General features: G+C 36.1%; 11 protein-coding genes across 11 annotated transcripts; 7 read left to right on the plus strand and 4 right to left on the minus strand.

The window, feature by feature from the left end:
• Window positions 1-45: 45 nt before the first annotated feature.
• On the minus strand, window positions 46-1,200 carry SIM1 (SUN family protein; the record flags this gene model as incomplete). Its single annotated transcript, XM_015612072.1, has 1 exon — window positions 46-1,200. One exon carries the CDS (start codon window positions 1,198-1,200, stop codon window positions 46-48), a length of 1,155 nt encoding a protein of 384 aa, XP_015467094.1.
• An 893-nt stretch (window positions 1,201-2,093) lies between these two features.
• AC631_03244 (uncharacterized protein) lies at window positions 2,094-2,432 on the plus strand (the record flags this gene model as incomplete). The annotated part of the gene is made up of 1 exon (XM_015612073.1): window positions 2,094-2,432. The coding sequence occupies one exon, from the start codon at window positions 2,094-2,096 to the stop codon at window positions 2,430-2,432; it is 339 nt and encodes a 112-aa protein (XP_015467095.1).
• Window positions 2,433-3,183: 751 nt separating this feature from the next.
• KNS1 (serine/threonine protein kinase) lies at window positions 3,184-5,106 on the minus strand (the record flags this gene model as incomplete). The annotated part of the gene is made up of 1 exon (XM_015612074.1): window positions 3,184-5,106. One exon carries the CDS (start codon window positions 5,104-5,106, stop codon window positions 3,184-3,186), a length of 1,923 nt encoding a protein of 640 aa, XP_015467096.1.
• A 1,352-nt stretch (window positions 5,107-6,458) lies between these two features.
• Window positions 6,459-6,878, plus strand: AC631_03246 (uncharacterized protein; the record flags this gene model as incomplete). The annotated part of the gene is made up of 1 exon (XM_015612075.1): window positions 6,459-6,878. One exon carries the CDS (start codon window positions 6,459-6,461, stop codon window positions 6,876-6,878), a length of 420 nt encoding a protein of 139 aa, XP_015467097.1.
• Window positions 6,879-7,473: 595 nt separating this feature from the next.
• Window positions 7,474-8,748, plus strand: OFI1 (Ofi1p; the record flags this gene model as incomplete). Its single annotated transcript, XM_015612076.1, has 1 exon — window positions 7,474-8,748. The coding sequence occupies one exon, from the start codon at window positions 7,474-7,476 to the stop codon at window positions 8,746-8,748; it is 1,275 nt and encodes a 424-aa protein (XP_015467098.1).
• A 583-nt stretch (window positions 8,749-9,331) lies between these two features.
• AC631_03248 (uncharacterized protein) lies at window positions 9,332-10,582 on the plus strand (the record flags this gene model as incomplete). The annotated part of the gene is made up of 1 exon (XM_015612077.1): window positions 9,332-10,582. One exon carries the CDS (start codon window positions 9,332-9,334, stop codon window positions 10,580-10,582), a length of 1,251 nt encoding a protein of 416 aa, XP_015467099.1.
• A 634-nt stretch (window positions 10,583-11,216) lies between these two features.
• Window positions 11,217-15,449, plus strand: KEM1 (chromatin-binding exonuclease; the record flags this gene model as incomplete). Its single annotated transcript, XM_015612078.1, has 1 exon — window positions 11,217-15,449. One exon carries the CDS (start codon window positions 11,217-11,219, stop codon window positions 15,447-15,449), a length of 4,233 nt encoding a protein of 1,410 aa, XP_015467100.1.
• A 224-nt stretch (window positions 15,450-15,673) lies between these two features.
• Window positions 15,674-16,120, minus strand: COX19 (Cox19p; the record flags this gene model as incomplete). Its single annotated transcript, XM_015612079.1, has 2 exons — window positions 15,674-16,038; window positions 16,102-16,120. 2 exons carry the CDS (start codon window positions 16,118-16,120, stop codon window positions 15,674-15,676), a joined length of 384 nt encoding a protein of 127 aa, XP_015467101.1.
• An 877-nt stretch (window positions 16,121-16,997) lies between these two features.
• AGC1 (amino acid transporter) lies at window positions 16,998-19,181 on the plus strand (the record flags this gene model as incomplete). The annotated part of the gene is made up of 1 exon (XM_015612080.1): window positions 16,998-19,181. The coding sequence occupies one exon, from the start codon at window positions 16,998-17,000 to the stop codon at window positions 19,179-19,181; it is 2,184 nt and encodes a 727-aa protein (XP_015467102.1).
• Window positions 19,182-19,457: 276 nt separating this feature from the next.
• Window positions 19,458-20,843, minus strand: AC631_03252 (ssDNA endodeoxyribonuclease; the record flags this gene model as incomplete). The annotated part of the gene is made up of 1 exon (XM_015612081.1): window positions 19,458-20,843. One exon carries the CDS (start codon window positions 20,841-20,843, stop codon window positions 19,458-19,460), a length of 1,386 nt encoding a protein of 461 aa, XP_015467103.1.
• A 245-nt stretch (window positions 20,844-21,088) lies between these two features.
• Window positions 21,089-22,687, plus strand: NUP49 (FG-nucleoporin; the record flags this gene model as incomplete). Its single annotated transcript, XM_015612082.1, has 1 exon — window positions 21,089-22,687. One exon carries the CDS (start codon window positions 21,089-21,091, stop codon window positions 22,685-22,687), a length of 1,599 nt encoding a protein of 532 aa, XP_015467104.1.
• Between the last annotated feature and the right edge of the window lie 15 nt (window positions 22,688-22,702).

Below are 22,702 nucleotides of genomic sequence, written 5' to 3' on the forward strand. Positions count from 1 at the left end.
AATAGTAAATACAGGAAATATACTTAAACATTAAGCTGTCTTAACTTAGTTGTAGAAGACAAACTTAGCCTTACCGGAAGAGACGGTGACGGTACAACCATCAGTACCCTTACCGTTGTAAGAACCGTTTTCGTATTTACAGTCACCGTTGACATCAGCACCACTTTCGCCAACAATCTTAACATTATAGTTTGGAGCGTCTTGGTTGTTTGGGTTTGGAATCAAAGATAAGTAAGTCTTACCGTCAGTAACACCAGCACCTAAGACAACAGGAGCCCAGTTACCAACACCAGAACCTTCAGTACCCCAGATACAACCGTCTTCAACAGAAACACCAGCGTTGTTAACGTAGTATTGGGTAGAGGTCTTACCACCCTTCCAGGTGTAGTAGGTAGCAGAGTCAACAACAGAAGCTGGAGCAGTATTACCACCTTCTAATAAGGTTGGAATATTCATGTTTTCAGAACCTGGGTAATCGGTACGACAGATAGCGATGTCCTTGCTGATTTCAGAAGAGAATTCAGCAGTTTGTTCACCCCAAGAACATAAGTAGTCTTCATCTTGGTTAGACTTGTATAAGTAACCACCCTTACAGTATAAACCACCAACAGAGATACCGTTGCTTGGTTGTTCAGATGGCCATTGGGTCTTAGACATACCAGCTTGACAAGCGTAAGAACAGTAGTAACCATCCTGACAGTTGGAAGAAGTGTCACCGTCTTCGTTCATAATAGAAGTCCAACCACCGTTTAAACCGGAGATCCAGTCAACAGCAATAACACCTTGACCGGTTGGGACTTCGGAACACTTGTACTTACCATCTTCGAACTTTTTGGTTGGATCGGAGAAAGCACTCAAGTCGCCGGAAATACCAGAGGAAGATCCAGAAGAGGATCCACCGGTGGAAGAAGATTCAGATTCGGTTTCCGAAGCAGAGCTAGAAGCAGCTTGGCTGGAAGAAGAAGAAGCACCACTCGAGGTGACAGTGGACAAGGTGGTGGCAGAACCAGAACCTTGGGTGCTGGTAGCAGTACCAGACGAAGTGATTGGGTTACCGTTGGAGTCAACGTAAACAACTTGGGTCACTTGCTTAACAACATTGGCTCTCTTGTGTTGATGTTGGTGGTGTTGGTGACCTTCTAATGGAGCAGCCAAAGAAGCACTAGCTAAAGCTAAAATAGTTAAAACGGAGTATTTCATAATAATAATTTGAATTTCGAAGTTTCGATTTGAATTTCCTCTAAATGAATGTGTAGGAAATAATATGTAATATCAATTACGGGTATAAAAGATTGGATAATCAGTTAATAGCTATAAGGAAAGACTATAGTTGGTAAATAACTTGCAAGAAAAGATAATAAATTTAAAATTAAAATTTACTAAATTGATTTTCTGACAACAGCGAGTGTAATTTGAAATAACAGTTAATATGAAAAAATTTAAAAAAGCCCTGCAATAATTCAAAGCAGCAAAATTATTGTTATTTATGTTTTTAATTGATCCTATTCGGTGCCTCTAATTACATAGGCGAGGTAAAAAAAAATTCTTTTCGGTAAGAGATATTTATGATTCGGCCAATTAGAGTTAAATTACAATTTCTTTTTCGATTGTGTGAGTATTCGAGCACAGGCCTAGACCTCACACACTGCGGTCGGCGCATTGTGCCTAAGTACTGCGAGCTACAGAGTTTAAGCGCGGCAAGATCGCATGTGGCCAATCAGGAGACGTATTTTATAGGAGAAATGCAGTCCGTACAGTAAATCAGAAGTGATCAGGGGAATCTAGAACAGAAGACAGGTAGATGAAGCAGGTGCGCTTGCAGTGCAAAAAGGCATAGAGATATGGTATGGGGATCGAGAGAGCGGTGAGCACTAATTAAGAGTGAAACATGGGAAACCGTGTATGATATTGAATGAAACAATTGTGCGGTGAATCTTGGATAATAGTTAAATAAGAGCCCAGGCAATACACGGAACACGAAAAGACCACAGCGGCAGATGTTCATAATCTGGCAGTGGAGAATATTGCACAAAACGGTTGCAACACACCTCGGTGCAAAACGAGAAAAGTGCGATGTATCCACTGCATAGAATATGGTTAGAGGAAAGAAAATTTTGCGGACTGACATGACACAAAGGTGCGAGGATGACGTGCGAGCAGTAATTACAATACCAGAAAGAGATGAGATGGCGTTAATTACGTGCAGATGGTGCAGTACACGCCTGGGATGGAGATCGAGACGCTCAGACGATGCCCAGATGATGGACAGATTATGGCCAGATTATGGCTTTTGGACATCAATCCCAGAGGCTGGGATGGCAGCCAAGAAGCGGTGTGGGGAAAATCTCTGGGTAGACGTTGGGGTGAGCTCAAGGTTAGACTTTGGGTTAGAGTTTGCTGTTGCGCAAGACCAAAGTTTGATTGTGCGGTGAAGTGAGGTATTAAAGTTAGCGAGTCGTAAACGAAAAAAGCTCGAGAGTTGACATGGCGACAAGCGATTATACTCTGAGCGTGGGCCTACACATTAGACCGCGAGGTGTATAGTTAGTGGCGTCTGGTCTTCAATAGGGACATTACATAGGTAGTACTATTGATGCGCTCAATGTGTGCATTACTGAGTGATATAACAAACGGGCTTCCTGTTGGCAGTTATACGCCGTTATACGCCGCAGATGCCGAGGCGAGTGTTTGGTCGTTACTTGGTGTAGAGATCGATCCGCTACAGGAGTGTAGCAGGCCTTCGTATTTGACCATGATACCTTTCCATTCATTACACTAAACATTAACTATAATACAATCATAACCTAACCCTATATTGTCGCGGTTTTCCGCGACTTATATTACGCCAGTTGCCACGTCGCCACTGTACCTAAACCCTATTCTTTTAACATCAGCCCAAAGTGCTTAGAACCCAATATTGCCACCAGTCCATAGTCATTTCGTAGCGAAGGTCCACTGATACTGGTCCAGCATTCCTTACCTGCGTCATGTAGCCCTTGGTTTGATATATAAGCCTTCAGTAATGAGATTCCCCTAAATAAAAGTAGAGTCTCCTAAATGACGCATATCAAATAAGCACATTCACTCAAGTCTGGATTCCGTGAGTCTTAAGGCCCTTTCTATCCCTTGTCATGAATCCACATCATCACTTTGAAACCTCTTAAAGGTTTATTCAATTATATTTCAACCGACGGTCCCTTCATCTTCGATGCCGAGGTTGAACCATGGATGATCTAATGCCTCCAACGCCGTTAGTCTCTCGTCGGGGTTAATAACCAAAAGATTCTTAAGCAAATCGATGAAAAACCACCAAAAAGTGAAATTTCCAAAATTAATCAAATGCTTGTTCTTATCGAAATTCTTCGATAATGAATAGTCAAGGTTAATATTGAGACCAATCCTCGAACTGATAAATAAGTCGATCCTTGCTAACAAATTGACGCTATTAATAAATTTTTGTGGAGTTGATTCTGTAGGAAATATTAACGATAAACTATTTCCCCTAGTCAATTCATCATCTATTATTACATCGTCGTCTTGTTCGCTTTCTTCGTCGCTGAATCCGTTATACTCGTCCGTAAAATACTGTAATCCACACTCATTTTCTTTGGCTTTTGACAACAATACCATAGATTTATCTATTTTATGGCCACACACTTTTTCAATCATTGCCAAATGTTCTAGATTATCGTGTGTCTTGAACAAAGGCTCACCTATTACTAATTCAACTAAAATACATCCCACAGACCACATATCACAGGGAAACGACCATCCAACACCTAACACAATTTCTGGGGCTCTATAATGCCTCGTTGATACAATAGAAGAATGATACTCATCATCAAATATAGCACTCCCAAAATCAATTATTTGTATTAACGGGTTTTTCAAAATCTTTGAATACTTGGGAACTTTCTTACTCGATGTTTCATTCAATTTTGTTAAACTTATGTAACTTGAGATAATAGTGTTACTCCGCAACAACTTTTTATTAAATGAATCATCATGTAATAATATATTCTCCGGTTTCAAATCAGTGTGAATTAAGCTCAAGTCATGCAAAAAGGTGACAGACCTGATAAGCTGCTTTGAAATGGCTTGAATATGTGATCCAGGAAATGCAATATATCTATTCTTTTCCAAGAAATCGTACAACGAAATTTGCAACAAATCCGTTACAATGCAAATATGTCCCCTAAAATCAAAACATTCACGAAGGTGAATACAGTGATTGTCATTTTGGTTGTCAAATTTTTTCAACGTAGACAAAATTCTCAATTCAATCTTAGCTGCATCTCTGTACTTGGGTATGTTTCTTATTATTTTGATGGCAACCGTTTCGCGGTTAACCTTATCGTAACATTCAACGACTTTTCCAAAGGTACCTTGACCCAATAATTTTAGTATTACAAATCTATTGGCAAAGAGATCATTAATCTTGATAATATAATGACCATCTTTATCATCGCAAGGAGGTAAGTTCATTTGGTGAGGAATGATATCCGTTCTGATATTTCCTAATTTAGGATACTGTAGAACATAGTTTATTGGCTTGTTATAGAAACATTTCACTTGCGGTAATTGAGGCAACGAATTGGTTCTTTGCTTCTTAGTTGTATTCGACATCGGAAAGCTATCTTGATGAATCTCAAAATCCTCAACATTGTTCACATTGAACATATTATATGCCGCAAATGCATCCGTATATGTCAACACCGAATCAGAATTGTTCCTCTTCGACTTGGTGCGATTGATTTGTCTTTCCTCTAGAATAATGACATCATCATCTTCGTCACATTCCGATTCCAAATCTTCTATCACCGCATGATCCTTGTTGTAACTATCCATTCCAAAATTAACCTTTTTAGTATTTGAATCATTCGTATTTATAGTTGTATCTGACTCATTCAAGTTGATATTCATATTCAAATTAAGATTATTACTCGAGCTGGGTGATATGTCGTTATATGTTGACCCCGACGACGACGAATTAGTATCGAAATAGCCGTTGGATGGCTTTGCTTTATTTGTAGTCGTATTGCCTGATGTCGTATCAAATGCTTCACTGAACCCTCTTGGTCTTTTTCTATTAGAAATCAACGACATTTTGTCGGATAACCCAAGTAATTTTTGTTATATTTAAAAAAAAAAACCTTTACCGAACTTTATTAGCTTACTGAATGCTAATCAAGGGGTAATTAACTTCGATTACTTCACCGAAAAAAAAAACTTTAGTTTAATCTTAACACAGCGAATTTAGCGTACCTCTGTGTATCTAGGCTTAACTCAATATATTTATATATATCTAAACTTATCTTCTTAATTACAATGCTAATTAAGGGGATGATAAGATTTGAGATTTGATAAATTGCTAATAAATTCAAAAAATATATATTATAGGTGTTTGGATGTTTTGGTACAGTCAACAAAAGATATTCTACAAAACAAAAAAATCGTTCCACACCTGAATATGACGACACTTGTCGGCAATACTATGCATAGTCAAAAGTATGGTAATGTTGTGGTCATCAATAAAGGAGTTTAGACTTAGGTAACTCCACGTTTCTCCTTATCGAAGAAAGTTGTGCCTTTACCAATCTGATCACCTAAGATTGCAAAATTAATCACTAGTGGGGCCAATGAATACTAAGACGGTGTAAATAGGGAAACAAGAACACAAGTAATCTCTAAATGGGGTATGGAATATTAATAGTAGATAGGCAAAGAAGAATAAAGATAATTGCTAAAAGAAATTCTTTGTAAGAAACAATAAAGCGGAGATTATCACTTTGGGGTATTTTCTGCGACTGGACAGGGGAAATAGAAGAAGTTGCCAAAGCAAATTTATTCTCTCGGAAAATAATCTTCTTTAGTACTATTTGAAGCCTAAACAATGTCTATTTCATAACCGCATCAATTCTAACTAGTATTGTATTAGAATTGTTGACAATTTTAGTTCTATTAGTAGTAAATAACTTGCTGAGCCAAGCCAGCGATTTAAGGACAGTATACTTACGAATGAATATTATTCACTAAACCAAGAGAAATTAATATAGAGACTAATTCGTCCTGGATCATAGAAGTTATTTGCTGCTGTTATGATGTAGACTACTATTTTTATCAAAAAATTGAAAATTGTGCGAAATCTGGAAATGTTCCATTTTTGCTAGTTCATTGCAATCATAGCTAAAATAAGAAATTTATCGTAAACATCAGCCAAAACTAAGAATAGATCAATTTGTTTTTCATTACATCTAGATACTAAACTGTAATGGTATTGGCAATTTACGTCTTTTCAATCTAATTTATCCTTATGGGTCTTACGCGATATAGATCAGCATACCAAATTTGTTGCCATACCAAATAAGTTCAATTAAATCTACAACTATCTTTCAAGATTACTACATTTCTTAACTACTTCTTCTTAAAGATACTATCTCAATTCTTGAAAGTGTATAATGACTGATATTCATATTAAAAAGCTTACTTTAAAGTTCAATAGCACTACTACGGTCTGCAAGTTTCCTATTCCGAAGAATGAGCAAAAATTGGCCTTCTGTAACTACGATTCAACATACTTGAACGACAAACAAAGCATAATCAATACCCTAATTGGCGATGATTGCATTATCCATAGCTACCCGCACGCCTTCATAAATAATATCCTCACCGGATCGGCTTACAGTGTCTCAATTAGCTACGTGATCAACTGTATCGATGATTTGCACACATTAGTTAAGATACTAGCATCAATAGAAGGTGGTATTCTTGACTCTAGGTTTTCTCTAGAAATCTTCTCCAATTCTTCTGTCTTCAAGCAGTACATTATTGCATATGCCGCAAAAAGCTTACAAAATTGCAAAATCTATATACATTAGTTAGCCGTCTTATTAATATACAACGCCATTGAAATAATATCCTCCATTTGAAGCAGCCATAATAAAGACATGCAGCTTCTGGTCACGAAAATTCCTTCGCTTTTTGTTCCTTGCATGTAATTGTTTGTATAGCTCGAAAATTATTGACAAATTCTCTAAAGAATCATTTATTTTCTGTGCACCTTGTCGGAGTTTTAAGGCCGTATGTTAGCCGTCCCCATCCCGACGTCAGCTTAAGTCGTTTCTTAGACGAAGCTCGTCTACGAAGAGGGTTAGCTTACCTAAGCAAATATTTGAGCAACGAACTCTGCAAAATGGCCTAGTATAGATATTCCTTTGGTTTAATAAACTCTTCTTGAAGAGCTTTGTGTTAGTATCTTTCATTATAGAAAGAGAAGGTAAGTCTCATCTCAACGAAGAAATAAAAGGGAAAGGAGGACACCAATCAATTAAAGCTGAAGTTAGTGTAGATAATTAGTTATTCCAGATCCTATATTCCAATCACGCTCAAGCGCAGTCAGCCTACAAGCAATAATATATCATAGAGGTGACAATAACTTAAACAAATTCTGCATTTGCAGTCAATCAAACCAATATGGCGAAACGGGAGAATTCAATGTCAGGGTCTTCTGGCAACGATGCAGGCGCGAGACTGAGTCTATTGAAAAGTGCATTGTTGTCTACTACCGGCGGATCCACAAGTGAGCAGTCATCAGGCATTACAGGAACAAGTTTTACGCCTCTGCCGACGATGTCGTCTCCTGAAGATATGCAGCACTCAGGTGGTATTACATTTCAGGGACAGAGCCCTGCAGATCAAGGCGCTTCTGGCGTAATCACAGGCGAAAGCGAACGTGTATTGAAAGGTGAAAGTTCTAATAGTTCTAGCTCGGGAGATATTATGGCTGCGAGTACAAACTCCAGTACTACTTCTAGTGGAAATCAGTCGTTGGAAGGAGGGATGCCGAAAAAATATTTCTGTAAGGTATGTGATCAAGGTTTCACGCGTAAGCACAACATGGCAAGTCATGAATTGATACACTCTTCTTCGAAACCGCATGTTTGCCGAATGTGTGATTCGAGATTCAGACGCATACATGATTTGAAACGTCATGAAAAACTACATACTGGAGAAAAGCCATTCCATTGCACTAAATGTACGAGAAAGTTTGCAAGACCTGATGCCCTTATAAGACACCAGAACTCACCAAATGCTTGTTCAGGAAATGCCCACTCCATAAATCGGACTGGCGGAACGTATTTTTCGCATATTGTGCCTACTGGTAGTGGTTCAGTATCAGCAATGTCTTCGCCAACAACGAATACAGATTCTAGGAACCGAGATTCAGATTTAAATAGGTGGAAAATACTTCAAAATGATACTCAAAGTTCGCCACCATATCAAGCATATCCACATACACATCCGCCAAATAATGAGGTCAAGGCGCCCACAATGATTACAGCGAATACTAGATCCATGTCCGATAATGAGCTGCAAGCGCAGCAGCTCAATGAATACTATCATTCAGAAAGTCGAGAGCCTTACCTATCTTTACAGAACCAATATTCACCACCGCATGCGAGCCCTCCGTATTTACTGTACATACCGCATGTATCAAGTACTCATCCTCCCCAACTGATCAACGCACCTATGCTTCCTAATAATCAAGCGAATCAACCTCCTGGTCCACAACGTGCTACAATTCCTACAGGTTATGTCACCATTTCAAAATATCAAGATCTAGTGGCCTACACAAATAAATTACAGGAAAGATTAGCCAAGATGGAATCTAGACTCAAATATTTGGAAGACAATTCTACTAACTGGCAGAAGGAAGATGAGGTTTCCGACGATCCGAAGAGGGCCTAAAACGATAATACGGATGGTGGGGTGCAACACGATAATAGGTGTAATTGAAATACGATTCACTAATTGATACTTGAGGTATATTTAATAGATTATTTAATTGTATATTATATCATATGGCTTCCATATTATTCCAGAGTAATCTAAATAATGAATCGTATTTTGCATCCAGTCGTCGCAGAGCAATATATTATATTATACGTTCTCTCACGAGTTTTTAGCAAGACCCCCTAGAGGCTTAACTTTCTACATCCCCATAATAACTCACATATGGATGCCAATACTCTCATACGATTGCCGTACCTTCTGGTGTAGTATGAGAGCTTTAACAGTTGTATGCACAGGAGCTTAATTATACATATTAACTGAGACATAATTACCTGCAGTACGTTATCGCTATCAGCTAGAATTAATTAAGGGGATAATAAGGGAGGCAAAACTGTTACATTTGTAGCAGAGCATAGATTTGACGAATACGTAATTTGAGTACGTTTTAATATTAGTATACAAATATTATTCAATAGTAAGGAGGTATTAACTTTTTGAGAGTTAAATTTAAGTAAAAGCGATTGGCACAGAATTTATGATGCAATCTATTCACAATGATGAAGACTGGTCAATAATTTCATCATCTTCGGATATGGATGATGACCAGTCAACTGGTAGTTCGGCGCTTGGAAGTAGCAAAGAACTAAGTTTAGACCAAGATAAAGAAGTTTCTAGCGTTGGAACATTAAAACTACCAGTAATTGCCCCGGATTTTGAAACAACAAGCAGAATTGAAACAGCTAAGAGCCCTAAAAAGCCTATAGTTGAGCCCATTATAGAGGATACTTCACACGATGAGGATAGACATATTGATAATGTGATCAGATTTTATGAGAATCTTTCTTTTAAAACAGGAAAATGGAATGATTCGATTAAGCAGAAATCAAGCGAGTTCTACCAGAACGTAGCCAAACTGAGGCTCGAACAATTTAATAAGTTTATTTCGTCCAAAGATGCCATAGATACAGCAAGTGATAAAGCAAGCGACAATAATGATGTCAAAAGGGATGTTGGAGCATTAGATATCGTGGATATTGCCGAGGCACAACGGGAACTGACAGATGATCGCAAATGCAAATCAAATTGTGGTTTCAAACTTGCAGCATTGCAAGATTTCATGGAGGAGAATTCGGAATATTTATTTTATTACTTCGTCAGCAGCATTTTAGGAGTAGTCTCATTGCTTGGATTATATTATAATGTCAATTGGAATTCAATATTAAGTCATCAAAAGCAACTGCCAACACCATCAGTATTGATGACAACTTTGAGTTATTTTGATCAGACAGCGTTGAAGTGTAGGAACTACTTGGAGGGTCTATTCTATGAAGATTCATATCCAACATCAAAATATTTCGGCTTATATCAAGTGGCTCCTTCGAAAACAATTAAATTTTCTAAAAAGATGAATACTTGGAAAGAATATGATTATGCACGGTTAATTGAATATTTGAATATCATGAAACATAATAGAATCATTAATTTCAAAGCATGGTATAATTGCATTAGTCAGAATCAGTCTGCTAAGCTTATTCACTTGTGGCATCACTTTAAGCTGCGGTATATTGTGAATCTGTATGACTTGATTTCCTCTGAATTGCATCAAATACCCGGTTATATAAAGCTTGCAAATAACTCGCTATTGGGTTCGCTTGATAGATATTGGAAGAAGAATTTTATGGGATGTATTCTTCATAAGGCTAAATTCAACGTTGATAAGACCGCGAGATATATTTACAGATCAAGTTACCCTCTTCGAAAGCTTGTTGCTGATTCAATGAATGTTTAGTTGAACAATAACAACCGCTTCTTTATAATATTTTTAAGATATAATCTTCTCTTTATATCTCCCAACAAATGGCTTCTGGTAATTCCTTGGGCATGGTTTTGATTGTTTAGGTTTTCAATTGTTTTTTTTATTTTTATTTTTGGTTTGGTCTATGGTTATGGTTGGATATTTATGGTTTGGTATAATCAATTAATCATTTAATTTAGATTATTTGGGTAAGAATCCATTTATTTGTTATCTACGTTGGGATATCTCTAATATATGTTTTAACTCGTTCATATTGTATAAGAAGATAAAAGTCGTGCGCGAATTGTAATATTGGACGATAAATTTCAACTATCAAATACTCCAAGTAGCATATAATACTATCTTTTGCTACTAAATACTATAAATTTGAAGTAAATTTATTATAATTCTAACATATATCATTCATAATGGGTAAGTACTATTACAATTTGAGTTTAATTTCTGCCTCATTTATTAGGCTACATATTAATTGAAATCTTGTAAATTCGATACTAACTATAAAACAGGTATTCCCAAATTTTTTCGGTTCATTTCAGAAAGATGGCCATTGATTTCCCAATTAATCGATGGGACTCAAATTCCAGAGTTCGACAATTTATATCTTGATATGAATTCGATTTTACATACATGTACACATTCCAATGATGATACATTCTCAAGGTTAACGGATGATCAAATGTATGCTGCAATCTTTTCTTACATTGAGCATTTATTTGAAATCATTAAGCCACATAAGGTCTTTTATATGGCTATTGATGGGGTTGCGCCAAGAGCAAAAATGAATCAACAAAGAGCTCGTAGATTCAGAACTGCGTTTGAAGCAGAAGAAAACATGAAAAATGCTATTGAAAAAGGACTTGAAATCCCTAAAGACGATCCATTTGATTCTAATGCGATCACACCAGGTACTGAATTTATGGCTAAGTTAACCGATAACTTAAAGTACTTCATTCATAAGAAGATATCTGAAGATTCCAGATGGGCCAACGTTAAAATTATTTTGAGTGGCCACGAAGTTCCAGGTGAAGGTGAGCATAAAATTATGGAATATATTAGAACAATGAAGAATCAACCCAATCATGATCCCAACTCAAGGCATTGTATTTACGGTTTAGATGCTGATTTAATTATGTTGGGCTTAGTGTCTCATTATCCACATTTTGCTTTATTGAGAGAAGAAGTTACGTTTGGACCAAGAGGTCAAAAACAAAGTAATGAATTAACTGATCAGAACTTTTACTTATTACATTTATCTTTATTAAGAGAGTATTTGTCATTAGAATTTCAAAATTTGGATAATCAATTAAGCTTTGAATATAATTTCGAAAGGGTTTTGGATGACTTTATCTTAATTATGTATGTCATTGGTAATGATTTCTTACCTAACTTGCCGGACTTGTTTATAAATAAAGGGGCATTTCCATTATTATTGGAAACATTTAAACAAACATTGCAACAATCAGATGGTTATTTGAACGAAAATGGTACAATCAATTTAAAAAGATTGAATATTTGGCTCAATTTCCTTTCTGAGTTTGAATTAGAAAATTTTGAAAAGCAAGATGTTGATGTTGAATGGTTCAATAAAAGATTAGAGGATATTTCAATTACTGGTGAGAAGAAAAGAGAGCGCATGGGTAAATTGTTAATATTAAAAGATCAAAAGAAGTTAGTTGGTATGATAAAACCTTGGTTACTAGAAAATTCGTCGAAAAAGGTAGATGAATTAGTTGCATTAGCTAATGAAGATAAATTACCACAGTTGAAACTTCCAACAGACGAAGCGACAAAAGATCTAGAATTTTTGAAAACCTTTGCGTTAGACGCTGGTATTGTTATCATTCATTCTAAGTCTGAAGATACTTTTACAGCTAAATTGGACATTGATGGATTATCACCATATGAAACCGAGGAAGAACACAATGAAAGATTAAATGAGCTTAGAAAGATTATTAAAAAGTATCAGTCTGCGAATTTGTTTGAAACTGACGAAATATTAAAAGAATCTAAGGATATTTATGATACGAAGTTTATGAACTGGAAAGATAAGTACTACAAGGAAAAGTTACATTTTTCAATTTATGAAACGGATAAAATGGTCGAATTCACTCAGCATTATTTAGAAGGTTTACAGTGGGTTTTGTATTATTATTATAAGGGTTGTCCATCTTGGAATTGGTATTTTAGATACCATTATTCACCAAGAATCTCCGATATATCGATTGGATTGAATGAGTTCTTAAAGACAAATACAGGCATAACTTTTGAAAAATCGAAACCATTCAAGCCTTTCGAGCAATTGATGGCCGTCTTGCCAGCTAGATCAAGAAAATTAATGCCATTAGTTTATAGACCACTTATGACAGATCCTCATTCCCCAATAATTGATTTTTATCCCCATGAGGTTGATATTGATAAGAATGGGAAAAGTGCTCCTTGGGAAGCGGTCGTTTTATTGTCATTTGTTGATGAAAATCGATTGATCGATGCTTTGAAGCCAATTGAGGCACAACTTTCCCCAGAAGAACTGAAAAGAAATAGTATCGGCAAGGACATTGAATTTATCTTTAACCCTCAAATTGACTACGTGTATCCTACTCCATTACCAGGATATTTCCATGACCTTGAGCACGACAAATGTATCGAAAATACATTTTTGTTACCTACAGTCGAAGGTGAGGTCAAGATTGAGTTAGGAGAAAATGCGTTGTTAGGAAAGGATTCATTAGCTGGGTTTCCTACTTTAGAGACTATCCCATTCAATTTTGAATTGTCTTTACATGAAATTAAGGTATTCCAGAATCCATCAAGATCAGAATCAATGATCTTAAGTTTAGAGAATATGTGGGATGATTTATCAATATATCAATTTAGTCAGAAGTTTGTAAATAAAGTTGTTTATACCAAGTGGCCATTCTTGAGAGAATCAAGAGTTGTTTCAGTCATGGATAGAGAATTTAAGTATGAATCTTTGAAGATCCAAAATTCTAGGAAGGTTGTATCCACCCCATTAAGTCAAGACGAAGCCAAGTCCTTTTATCAAACAGCAAGATCAATCTCGGATACCTACGAAAAAACAAAGGGTATTCAATTAGGGGATATTGAAGGATTGGTATATGTTCAACCAGTTACAGGATTAATTCGTAACGAAAAAGGAGCATATGTGAAGACATTCTCAAAGGATACTGAAATTTACCCTATCCAGTTAGTAGTAGAAGAAGTGACTAACGAAGATGCTAGATTTGCAACGAGGCCACCATTGCCTATTGATGAAGAGTTTCCACTTGAATCTCAAGTTGTATTTTTGGGAGCTTTTGCATATGGCACACCGGCCACCGTTGCAGGTTATACTGGTAATGATAAGGTCAATGTCAAGATTTCCAAAATCCAATCAACAAATGAACCAAATATTGGTAAAAGAAGGTTGGATATTGAAAATAAGGAAATTAGATATTTGCCTTCTTTTGAAGTTTCTAAGAAGTTGAGATTAAATGCATTATTTATGTCTAAGATTACTTCTGGATATATGCTTGAAAATGATTTTAATAACAAGAGACGTGTTAATATTGGCTTGGAATTGAAGTTTGAGGGTCGTCGTCAAAAGGTTTTAGGGTTCACCAGGAAGGATGGTAAAGTATGGGAGTTCTCACCGTTAGCAATCCAGTTAATTACTGATTATCGCTCAAAGTTCCCGAAATTATTCAAATCATTGCAAGAAATAGACCAAAAGGCCATTCCAAAAGCGTCATCAGTTTTGAATAATGAGAGTGAATTACAGGAGGTTACAAAATGGTTAAAAGATGTTAAGGCTCAATTGATGAAGGTATCTTTAGAATCTGAATCTTTTACTAAATTCAGTTTTGAAGCTATTGAAAGTTATATGGAACACTATATTGGACAAACTATTCCATATACCAATAAGGATATTAAAGGCGTACCAAAGAGTGCAGTATTAGATCCAAGCGAGTCATATCAATTATTGAGTACCCAGAGATTTGAACTAGGTGACAGAATCATCTATGTTCAAAAGTCTGGTAAAGTTCCTTACTTATCAAAAGGTACAGTTGCTTCCATTACTTCATTTGGCCCTAAAAACTCATTGGGTGTAATTTTTGACTACCCATTAATGAGTGGTAACAACATGAACGGGAAGTTGAAAACTAACAGGGGTTTAATTGTTGACTCATCCTTGGTATTGAATATAACTAACAAGCAATTAGTGTATCATAGCAAAGCTTCGAAACAGAAATCAAAACCATTGGATGAAAATGAGAAGAAACAGAGATCTAGAGAAATAGCTCTTGCAAAAAAACAAAAACAAGAATTGGAAAATGCAAAGAAACAAGCTAATTCTGAAAAGACTAATGAATTATTGAATTTATTGAAAAAATCTGATCGCGCAAATAAAAGTGGTGCTGAGGAAGCTAAGCTTAACTTAAACAAAGAAGCTGGTGATAAAAACGAAAATTCTGGACATGAAGAAGAGCTGAGACTTAATTCTAATGCGATTAGACATATTTATGGTCAAATTTATTCGAATGTGATGAATGAAGGAGCTATTCCTCCTCAACAAATGCCATATGGTGTTCCAGTTGTACCAGGAATTCCTTTGCCACCACAATTTTTCCAGCAGCCACCAAATCAATTTCAACAACAGCCACAACCACCAGCACTGCAAGCACCTTCCCAGCAACAACAGGAACAGAATCCTTCCTCTCAACAATCGTCGCAGAACCGTGAAAATGGTAGAAACGAGAGAGGCAGAGGAAATAGAGGTAATTACAGAGGTAATGGCAGAGGCAGAGGTAGAGGAGGCAGAGGAAGAGGTAAGCCAAATTAATAACCTGGTTTATTCTTTCATATAGTATTTGTATGATATGGATGTAGGTTGTACAATAAAAGTCTTTAATCTCAGTTTGTTAAATGTAGGTTACGAGTCAGTTACGTATAAACCCACGGTTAAACAGCTACAGCTAAAATTCACACTATAATTTACTATTCAAAGTATTAATTCAGTAGCTATGTACAAGGATTATCAACTATATAATATATACATCTTTTAATTCAATCTTTCGACTTTCTAACATCACCACCAGCCAGTCTGTTAGTCTCAGACTTACCCCCTTTCAAATCTTGACTACTGCTTATTCTTGGATTGGCTCCATTCTGATTCTTTGGGCTGTCTGTAGTGTCATTAGGCAAGTTAACCAATCCTAACGAATCCCATTCCGATTTATCCATTAATTGGTTATCCATTCTGCACTTTAAGTAGTTTTTGGCCAAAACTCGACAGTTAGGCGCGTTCAGATTTTCGGTGAATTTCATGCATTTCAAGTAATCCATCATTTGTTGCTTGCATTCACCATCATGATCCAATGGAAATGATCCTCTTTCAGGTGGTGTTGGCGACCATCTACTAAATGAATTTCCTAGAAACACTGTTAGTTTTTAGTCCTTAATACTTAAGGCGTAATAATCATATCAAAACATACCTGGAGCTCCGGTAGCCATTATTGTTTGTTCAGTTAATTTCTACCATACTGTACAATCTTGTAAGACTGATATTTCATAGGGAAGTAAAATGTCGTACATAAATGTCGTCATGCAAAATATCGTACAAACATCGCACAAAAATACCGCACCCCATGTCGGTAAAGCCAACGGGTAAAATGTCGTCCAAGGCGCTTAAATCACAATGTCGCAAACACATAATCGCGGTTCACAAACCCCATACGGTGTTTACATGCGGTGCTTTGATTCGAAATTTATCCGAGTGGATTCGGACGAATGGATAGTCTATGCGTTTGCACCGTCTTGTGATTCTTAGTAAACACATAAAAATTTGGGGCATATTTTTCATAATACAGTGAACTAAGTCCAAAAAGTCATATCTTATGGCCATAAATAATGAATTTGCCGAGGATATGCTAAAAGACTCGAAGAAACGACTTCATAAGACTATGTATTCACTATTTTACTGACATGTTTGACTGTCGGGCTTAAGATGACTCAATTAAAAGAAATTGGAGCGTTACACAAAAACGGCGGAAAACGAAATTTTCTATGTGGAGATTGTAATGAAAAATACATTTGAATGGTTTCATTCATCTTTATTATACAAATATATATATATAAGTATATACGTGAGTTCAGGCAATTAGAATCGACCATATTAGTTGTTGATTTTGATCATTGAAGGAAGATTGAAATATAAAAGAGAGATTTCCCCAGATTTATACCAATACACGCCATTAACTGAAAAATTTCAACAAACATATTGATTCAGTTCCCATTTGTTTTTGTTATTTATTTGTTTGATATTATAGAGACATTGTTTATGTATTAGACAATTTGAAAAGCAATATAGTATAGATATATAAAGTTGATCATGTCGCATGAACTGAAAGCCAGAGAGATTTTTGATCAATTTGCATCAGTTAACCCGAAGTTAAACCCGGATGAAAAGACATTGAATCTTGACCAATTCACCACGATTTTGGCGCCATTCTCGTCTGATGTTCCAAGAGATTCGTATTCGTTGTTATATTTAGCAGCCGACCATGAACGTAAGGGATACATCGACGAGAAAGATTGGGTGAAGTTTATTAAAATCTTAACGTCCAAAGATGGTGAATTCAAGTTGACCTTCAACCTTATTGGTAAGGATACGGCGGCAGGAGGTAAAATCACCTATACCGAATGTATCGAGAAATTGAACAAAATCAACAGGGCAATCGATCCATCCTACCAACAGAAGACGGTAAAATTGAATTGGACTTATTTTACCAAGTTCTTTGCTCCCCATGGTTTCATTGAATATAGTGATTTTATCACTTTAATCAATAATTTGCCAATCACAAAGTTGATCGGTAATTTTGAAATGGTCGCCGGGAAGTCCGGTGTTATTTCTGATAGTGAATTGTATGACTTGTTAACGAGAAACCTCAATCATAAATTATCGTACAAATTGAGACACAATTTAATCACTTTGCCAGAGTACTTTGATAAGAAGCAATTCACATTGAGCAATGTGCTATTTATTTATAACTGTTTGAATAAGATCGACCTTATCAACGAAGTTATTGCTAATACTCCACCAACTACTAGCGATAAAGAAGATATTTTAATTGACAAGAATGACTTATACAACCACCTTAATGATCATTTATTGAAGTCTTCAAACTTTAAACCTGTTTCAACTCCGGAATTAGATTTATTATTTCACTTGATTAATAAGAATGAAGAAACCATTCCTCGTAAAGAATTGATTTCTGTCTTGAATCCAAACTATGATAATAACTACAAGACATTGTACTCAATCTTTGAGCATCCTGCAGCACAACCTGTTCAGGATGATAATTTTTCCTTATGGCCTATTTTTGATTCATTGTACTCCTTTTTCTTAGGTTCTATCGCAGGATGTATTGGTGCTACAGTTGTTTACCCAATTGATCTTGTTAAGACTAGAATGCAAGCTCAAAGACATAAGGCTGTCTATGCCAACTCTTTTGATTGTTTCAAGAAAATTATCAAGAATGAAGGATTAAAGGGGTTGTACTCTGGTTTAGGAGCTCAATTGGTTGGTGTTGCCCCAGAGAAGGCTATTAAATTAACTGTTAATGATTTAGTTAGAAAGATTGGTACAGATGACGATGGTAAAATTACGATGAATTGGGAAATTCTTGCTGGTATGTCTGCTGGAGGATGTCAAGTTATTTTCACTAATCCTTTAGAAATTGTTAAAATTAGATTACAAATGCAAGGAGGTGCTTCGAAGACGCTAAATCCAGGTGAAATTCCTCATAAGCGTCTCACTGCTGGGCAAATCATTAAGCAATTAGGTATGAAGGGTTTATATAAAGGTGCAAGTGCATGCTTATTAAGAGATGTTCCTTTTTCTGCTATATACTTCCCAACCTACGCTAATTTGAAAAGAATATTATTTAACTTTGATCCTAATGATGCAAACAAAAAGCATAGATTAGACTCATGGCAATTATTAATTGCCGGTGCTTTAGCTGGTGCTCCAGCTGCGTTCTTTACTACTCCAGCTGATGTGATCAAGACTAGACTTCAAGTAGAAAGCAAATCTCACGAAACTAAATATAATGGTATTGCTCATGCATTTAGAGTCATCTTAAAGGAAGAAGGTATTGGAGCTTTCTTCAAAGGTTCGATTGCCAGAGTTTTTAGATCTTCTCCACAATTTGGTTTCACTTTAGCATCTTATGAACTTTTGCAAAACTTGTTCCCATTGCATCCAGCAAATACAAAGGAATCCAACTTCAAAGCAATTAGTGGGTATCCTGGTGTTTACAACTTGACTAACGATCAAGTCTACAATTCTCAAAAGGGAAATAGACTCATGATGTTCAACAAAGATAAGTTATTTGAATCACATGGGTTGAGCTATGACAAGTCAGGCTTAAATGATGCATTGATTAAATTACCAGCCGAATATGTGTATAAATCGCAAGATACCATCAAATTGTTGTTGGATATTGATTATAAATTCGGTAACTTCAATTATAATTCATATTTGAATTATTTGTCTTTCAAACGTGGATTTTAATCGTTTTATGTTGTTTTATTAGTTAGTAATTTTATGTTTTAATGTGATTAGACGTCTTTATTCTTGTTTCTGCTTTTTAAAAATGAATTATGAAATTTAAATAGTATATATATTTAACAATAGAATCATTTATAATCATTAAATAAGTAGAATTCCTCCTAATATATACAATATTCACATTTAGGTCTATCAGGATATTATGTGAGGTTTCTTGAGGTTATAGGGAAATAGTATTACCTTCAATTTCACAGATGCTGTTTGTTGCCACGAGGGAAGTCAGTAATCGTATGTGAATCTATTTTGCTGAACAAATTTATTCAAAATATCGACTTGGAATACAAATTCACCATTTTTATTCTTTGAACTTCTTATGCATTGCTTAATTCTCCTTTTTATTCTATCCTCCTGCCGCTCATCGATTATCCGATTCCGCAACTGTTGTTCTTGGGTATCAGGAAATTCACTGACCATAAATCCGGGAGGCGAAGGATATTTATCTAAGACCTGAGATTCTGATAATTCTATTGAGTCATTATCGCTTTCTATCACTTCATTATTCCATGTTAACTGGGTAACTTTTGGTAATGGGCCAGCCAATTGATAGAATTTATTGACATTATTTTGTGCATTTTTGGAAAGAGCAGTTCCCTTTATTTGGTTTGGCGTTACATAATTTGGGTTCGGTTTAAAATCGTTAATAATCCAGTCCATTTCATTTATAGGATTGGAATTGAGGTTGATCTTGAATTCAGGAGAATTCTTAAATTTTGATTCGTAGTAATCTTTCAAGTATGCTCTCCTCTGTAGCTTTGTATAATGCGTAGGAACTTTGGGATATGTTTGTGACTGTGATTTAGAATTAAACTTAGATGTAATATCTTCGAGTGGCTCTCTTTTAATTTTAGTTGGTGGCTTTTTGATTAGGTCAAGGCTATCTAGTGGGAACTCGTCTTGTGAATCTTCTATTTCATCAAAGTTTTCTTTATTTTCTTCTTTAATTACTATTTTTGACGCCTCGCTCTTAGGCTCCAGTTTTTTGGAGAGATCTATTTCATCTTCGTTGTCTTGCGATGAGTATTGAGTTGGCAACATATCAAACTGTGATTCGGTGTAGTCATTCCTATCAAATGGTTTTCCTTGATACATTAACCTAGGTGAACCATTTTCATCTTTATTATAAGCTGGTCGTTCGATAGAAGCATTCGAGTCAGACGAAAGCTGTGTAGGTAACAGCAAAGAATTGCTTATGGCATTATGTTTTGAATCTGCACCGTGTTGTGATGGCTTCGCTGTCTGGCTCAAGGGCGAGTCTTCTTCTGAAATAGTTTCATCTACCTCACTCAATTTACGTTTTTTGTTGGTAAGCGGAGTCATTGGTAACCTTTCTCTCGAATTTAATACCTTGTCCTTCTGGACCTTGCTCTTTGGTGGTATTCCAATGTGTTGTATGATTTCTTGAAATTCATTATTTATTGTTTCTAATTCGTTAGCTTCATCTCTCAATGCCTGAATGTCCGATTTATATTGTATCCTAATAGATCTTAGCTCACTTTCTTGTCTTTCAAGCTTTGCTTTTAGTTCTTTATTCTCTTGTAATATATCTTGTATCTGTCTTCCTACAAGTTCATGGTATACCTCAATTGTTTCAGGCAGTTCTCTCATATTGATATTAATGGATTTTGCATAATAGATTTTTGTATGATATACGTCAGATGCTACCGTGTGGCTCTAAGTATGCGTTATTAAGCTAGTAATAAGTTGTATACTTTGTTAAGGTGATTTGTTTATCTTCTAGAAATGAGATTTTGTGTTCCATTTTTTTTTCACGAGTAAAAACTTCATTTCAACCAAAACATATATACGAATCGTTCACAACATCAGAGGAATCTAAATCAAAAGAATATACAATGTTTGGCTCTACTACTGCCAATTCAACTGCTCCATCTTTTGGAGGGTTTGGTAATACCAACAATAGTAGTGCAAATGGTGGATTATTTGGTAATGCCAATAAACCACCAGCTGCGAGTGGTGGTGGATTATTTGGATCATCTAGCAATGCTACTAATACAAACACCACAAATTCTACGGGCGGTGGATTATTTGGAGGTAATAACACGAATACAAGTAGTGGATTTGGTACAGGAAACTCTACACAACAGAGTGGGGGACTCTTTGGTAATAAACCTTCTAGTACAACGGGAGGAGGTTTATTTGGATCTTCTACTAACAATGCAGCTCCTAGTGGTGGATTATTTGGAGCAAATTCGAATACAAATACTAATAATACCAGTGGGGCAACAGGTGGAGGGTTATTTGGATCATCAAATACTAATACGAACAATGCCAATCAGCAACAAGGCGGCGGTGGTTTATTTGGAGGAGCCAGTAATACAAGCCAGCAACAAAGTGGTGGTTTATTTGGAGGTGCCAGTAATACAAGCCAGCAACAAAGTGGTGGTTTATTTGGAGGAGCCAGTAATGCAAGCCAGCAGCAAAGCGGTGGGTTATTTGGAGGAGCCAGTAATACAAGCCAACAACAAAGTGGTGGATTGTTTGGTGGTAATGCTAATACCAATCAACAACAGCAACCACAACAGGGTGGTGGATTGTTTGGATCAAAACCACCTGCATCATCAGGCGGATTATTTGGTGGTAATGCTAATACTAATCAACAACAGCAACCACAACAGGGTGGTGGGTTGTTTGGATCGAAACCACCTGCATCATCAGGTGGTCTATTCGGAGGCAGCTCTAACACCATGAATCAACAATCAGGTGGACTTTTTGGTAGTAGTAACACCAATCAACAATCCGGTGGCCTTTTTGGAGGAAGTACAGGGGCCCAGCAATCTGGTGGGTTATTCGGGTCGTCTTTGAATAAACCAGTTGGAGGAGGGTTACTCAATAACCAACAGCAACAGCAACAACAACAGCTGCTGCAGTTGACAGCCATGACCAGAGTAGGAGATTTACCAGAACCAATCAAGAGAGAATTGCAAGAATTTGATAAGTATATTAACACACAACACCTCATTGCCACAACACTACAGTCAGATTTATCCAAACATGATAGGTTAATTACGTCTATTCCAAAAGATACCAGTTATTTGTATACTAAATTATCCTCCACTAAACAAGCATTAAAGTTCGATTCAAACCAATTGTTAAATTTGAAAGAAGTCAATAATGAGTTGATCGAAGATATAAATAAAATAATGCAGCTCATCATTCAACTATCTACTCCAGGAACAAAGTTATCGTCATCATTCCAATTAAATGAATTTTTCATTAAGAAGATAAAAAAGTATCATGATGTATTGAACAACTACGAACAAATTGTAAACGAAGCAGAACAAGTCATAAGTGGATTGGAAAGACTGTGTGTCGATGGATTTGGAGGCTTGTTTAATATTATTGAAGTTATAAAGTCACAGTATAATTTGTTTATGGAATTATGTGAAACGATGGCTCAGTTACATAATGAAGTAAACAGAATAGCTAAATAGAAGACTGGATATATT

Source organism: Debaryomyces fabryi (assembly GCF_001447935.2).
Source record: "Debaryomyces fabryi strain CBS 789 chromosome Unknown contig00067, whole genome shotgun sequence".
NCBI classification, from domain to species: Eukaryota; Fungi; Ascomycota; class Pichiomycetes; order Serinales; family Debaryomycetaceae; genus Debaryomyces; species Debaryomyces fabryi.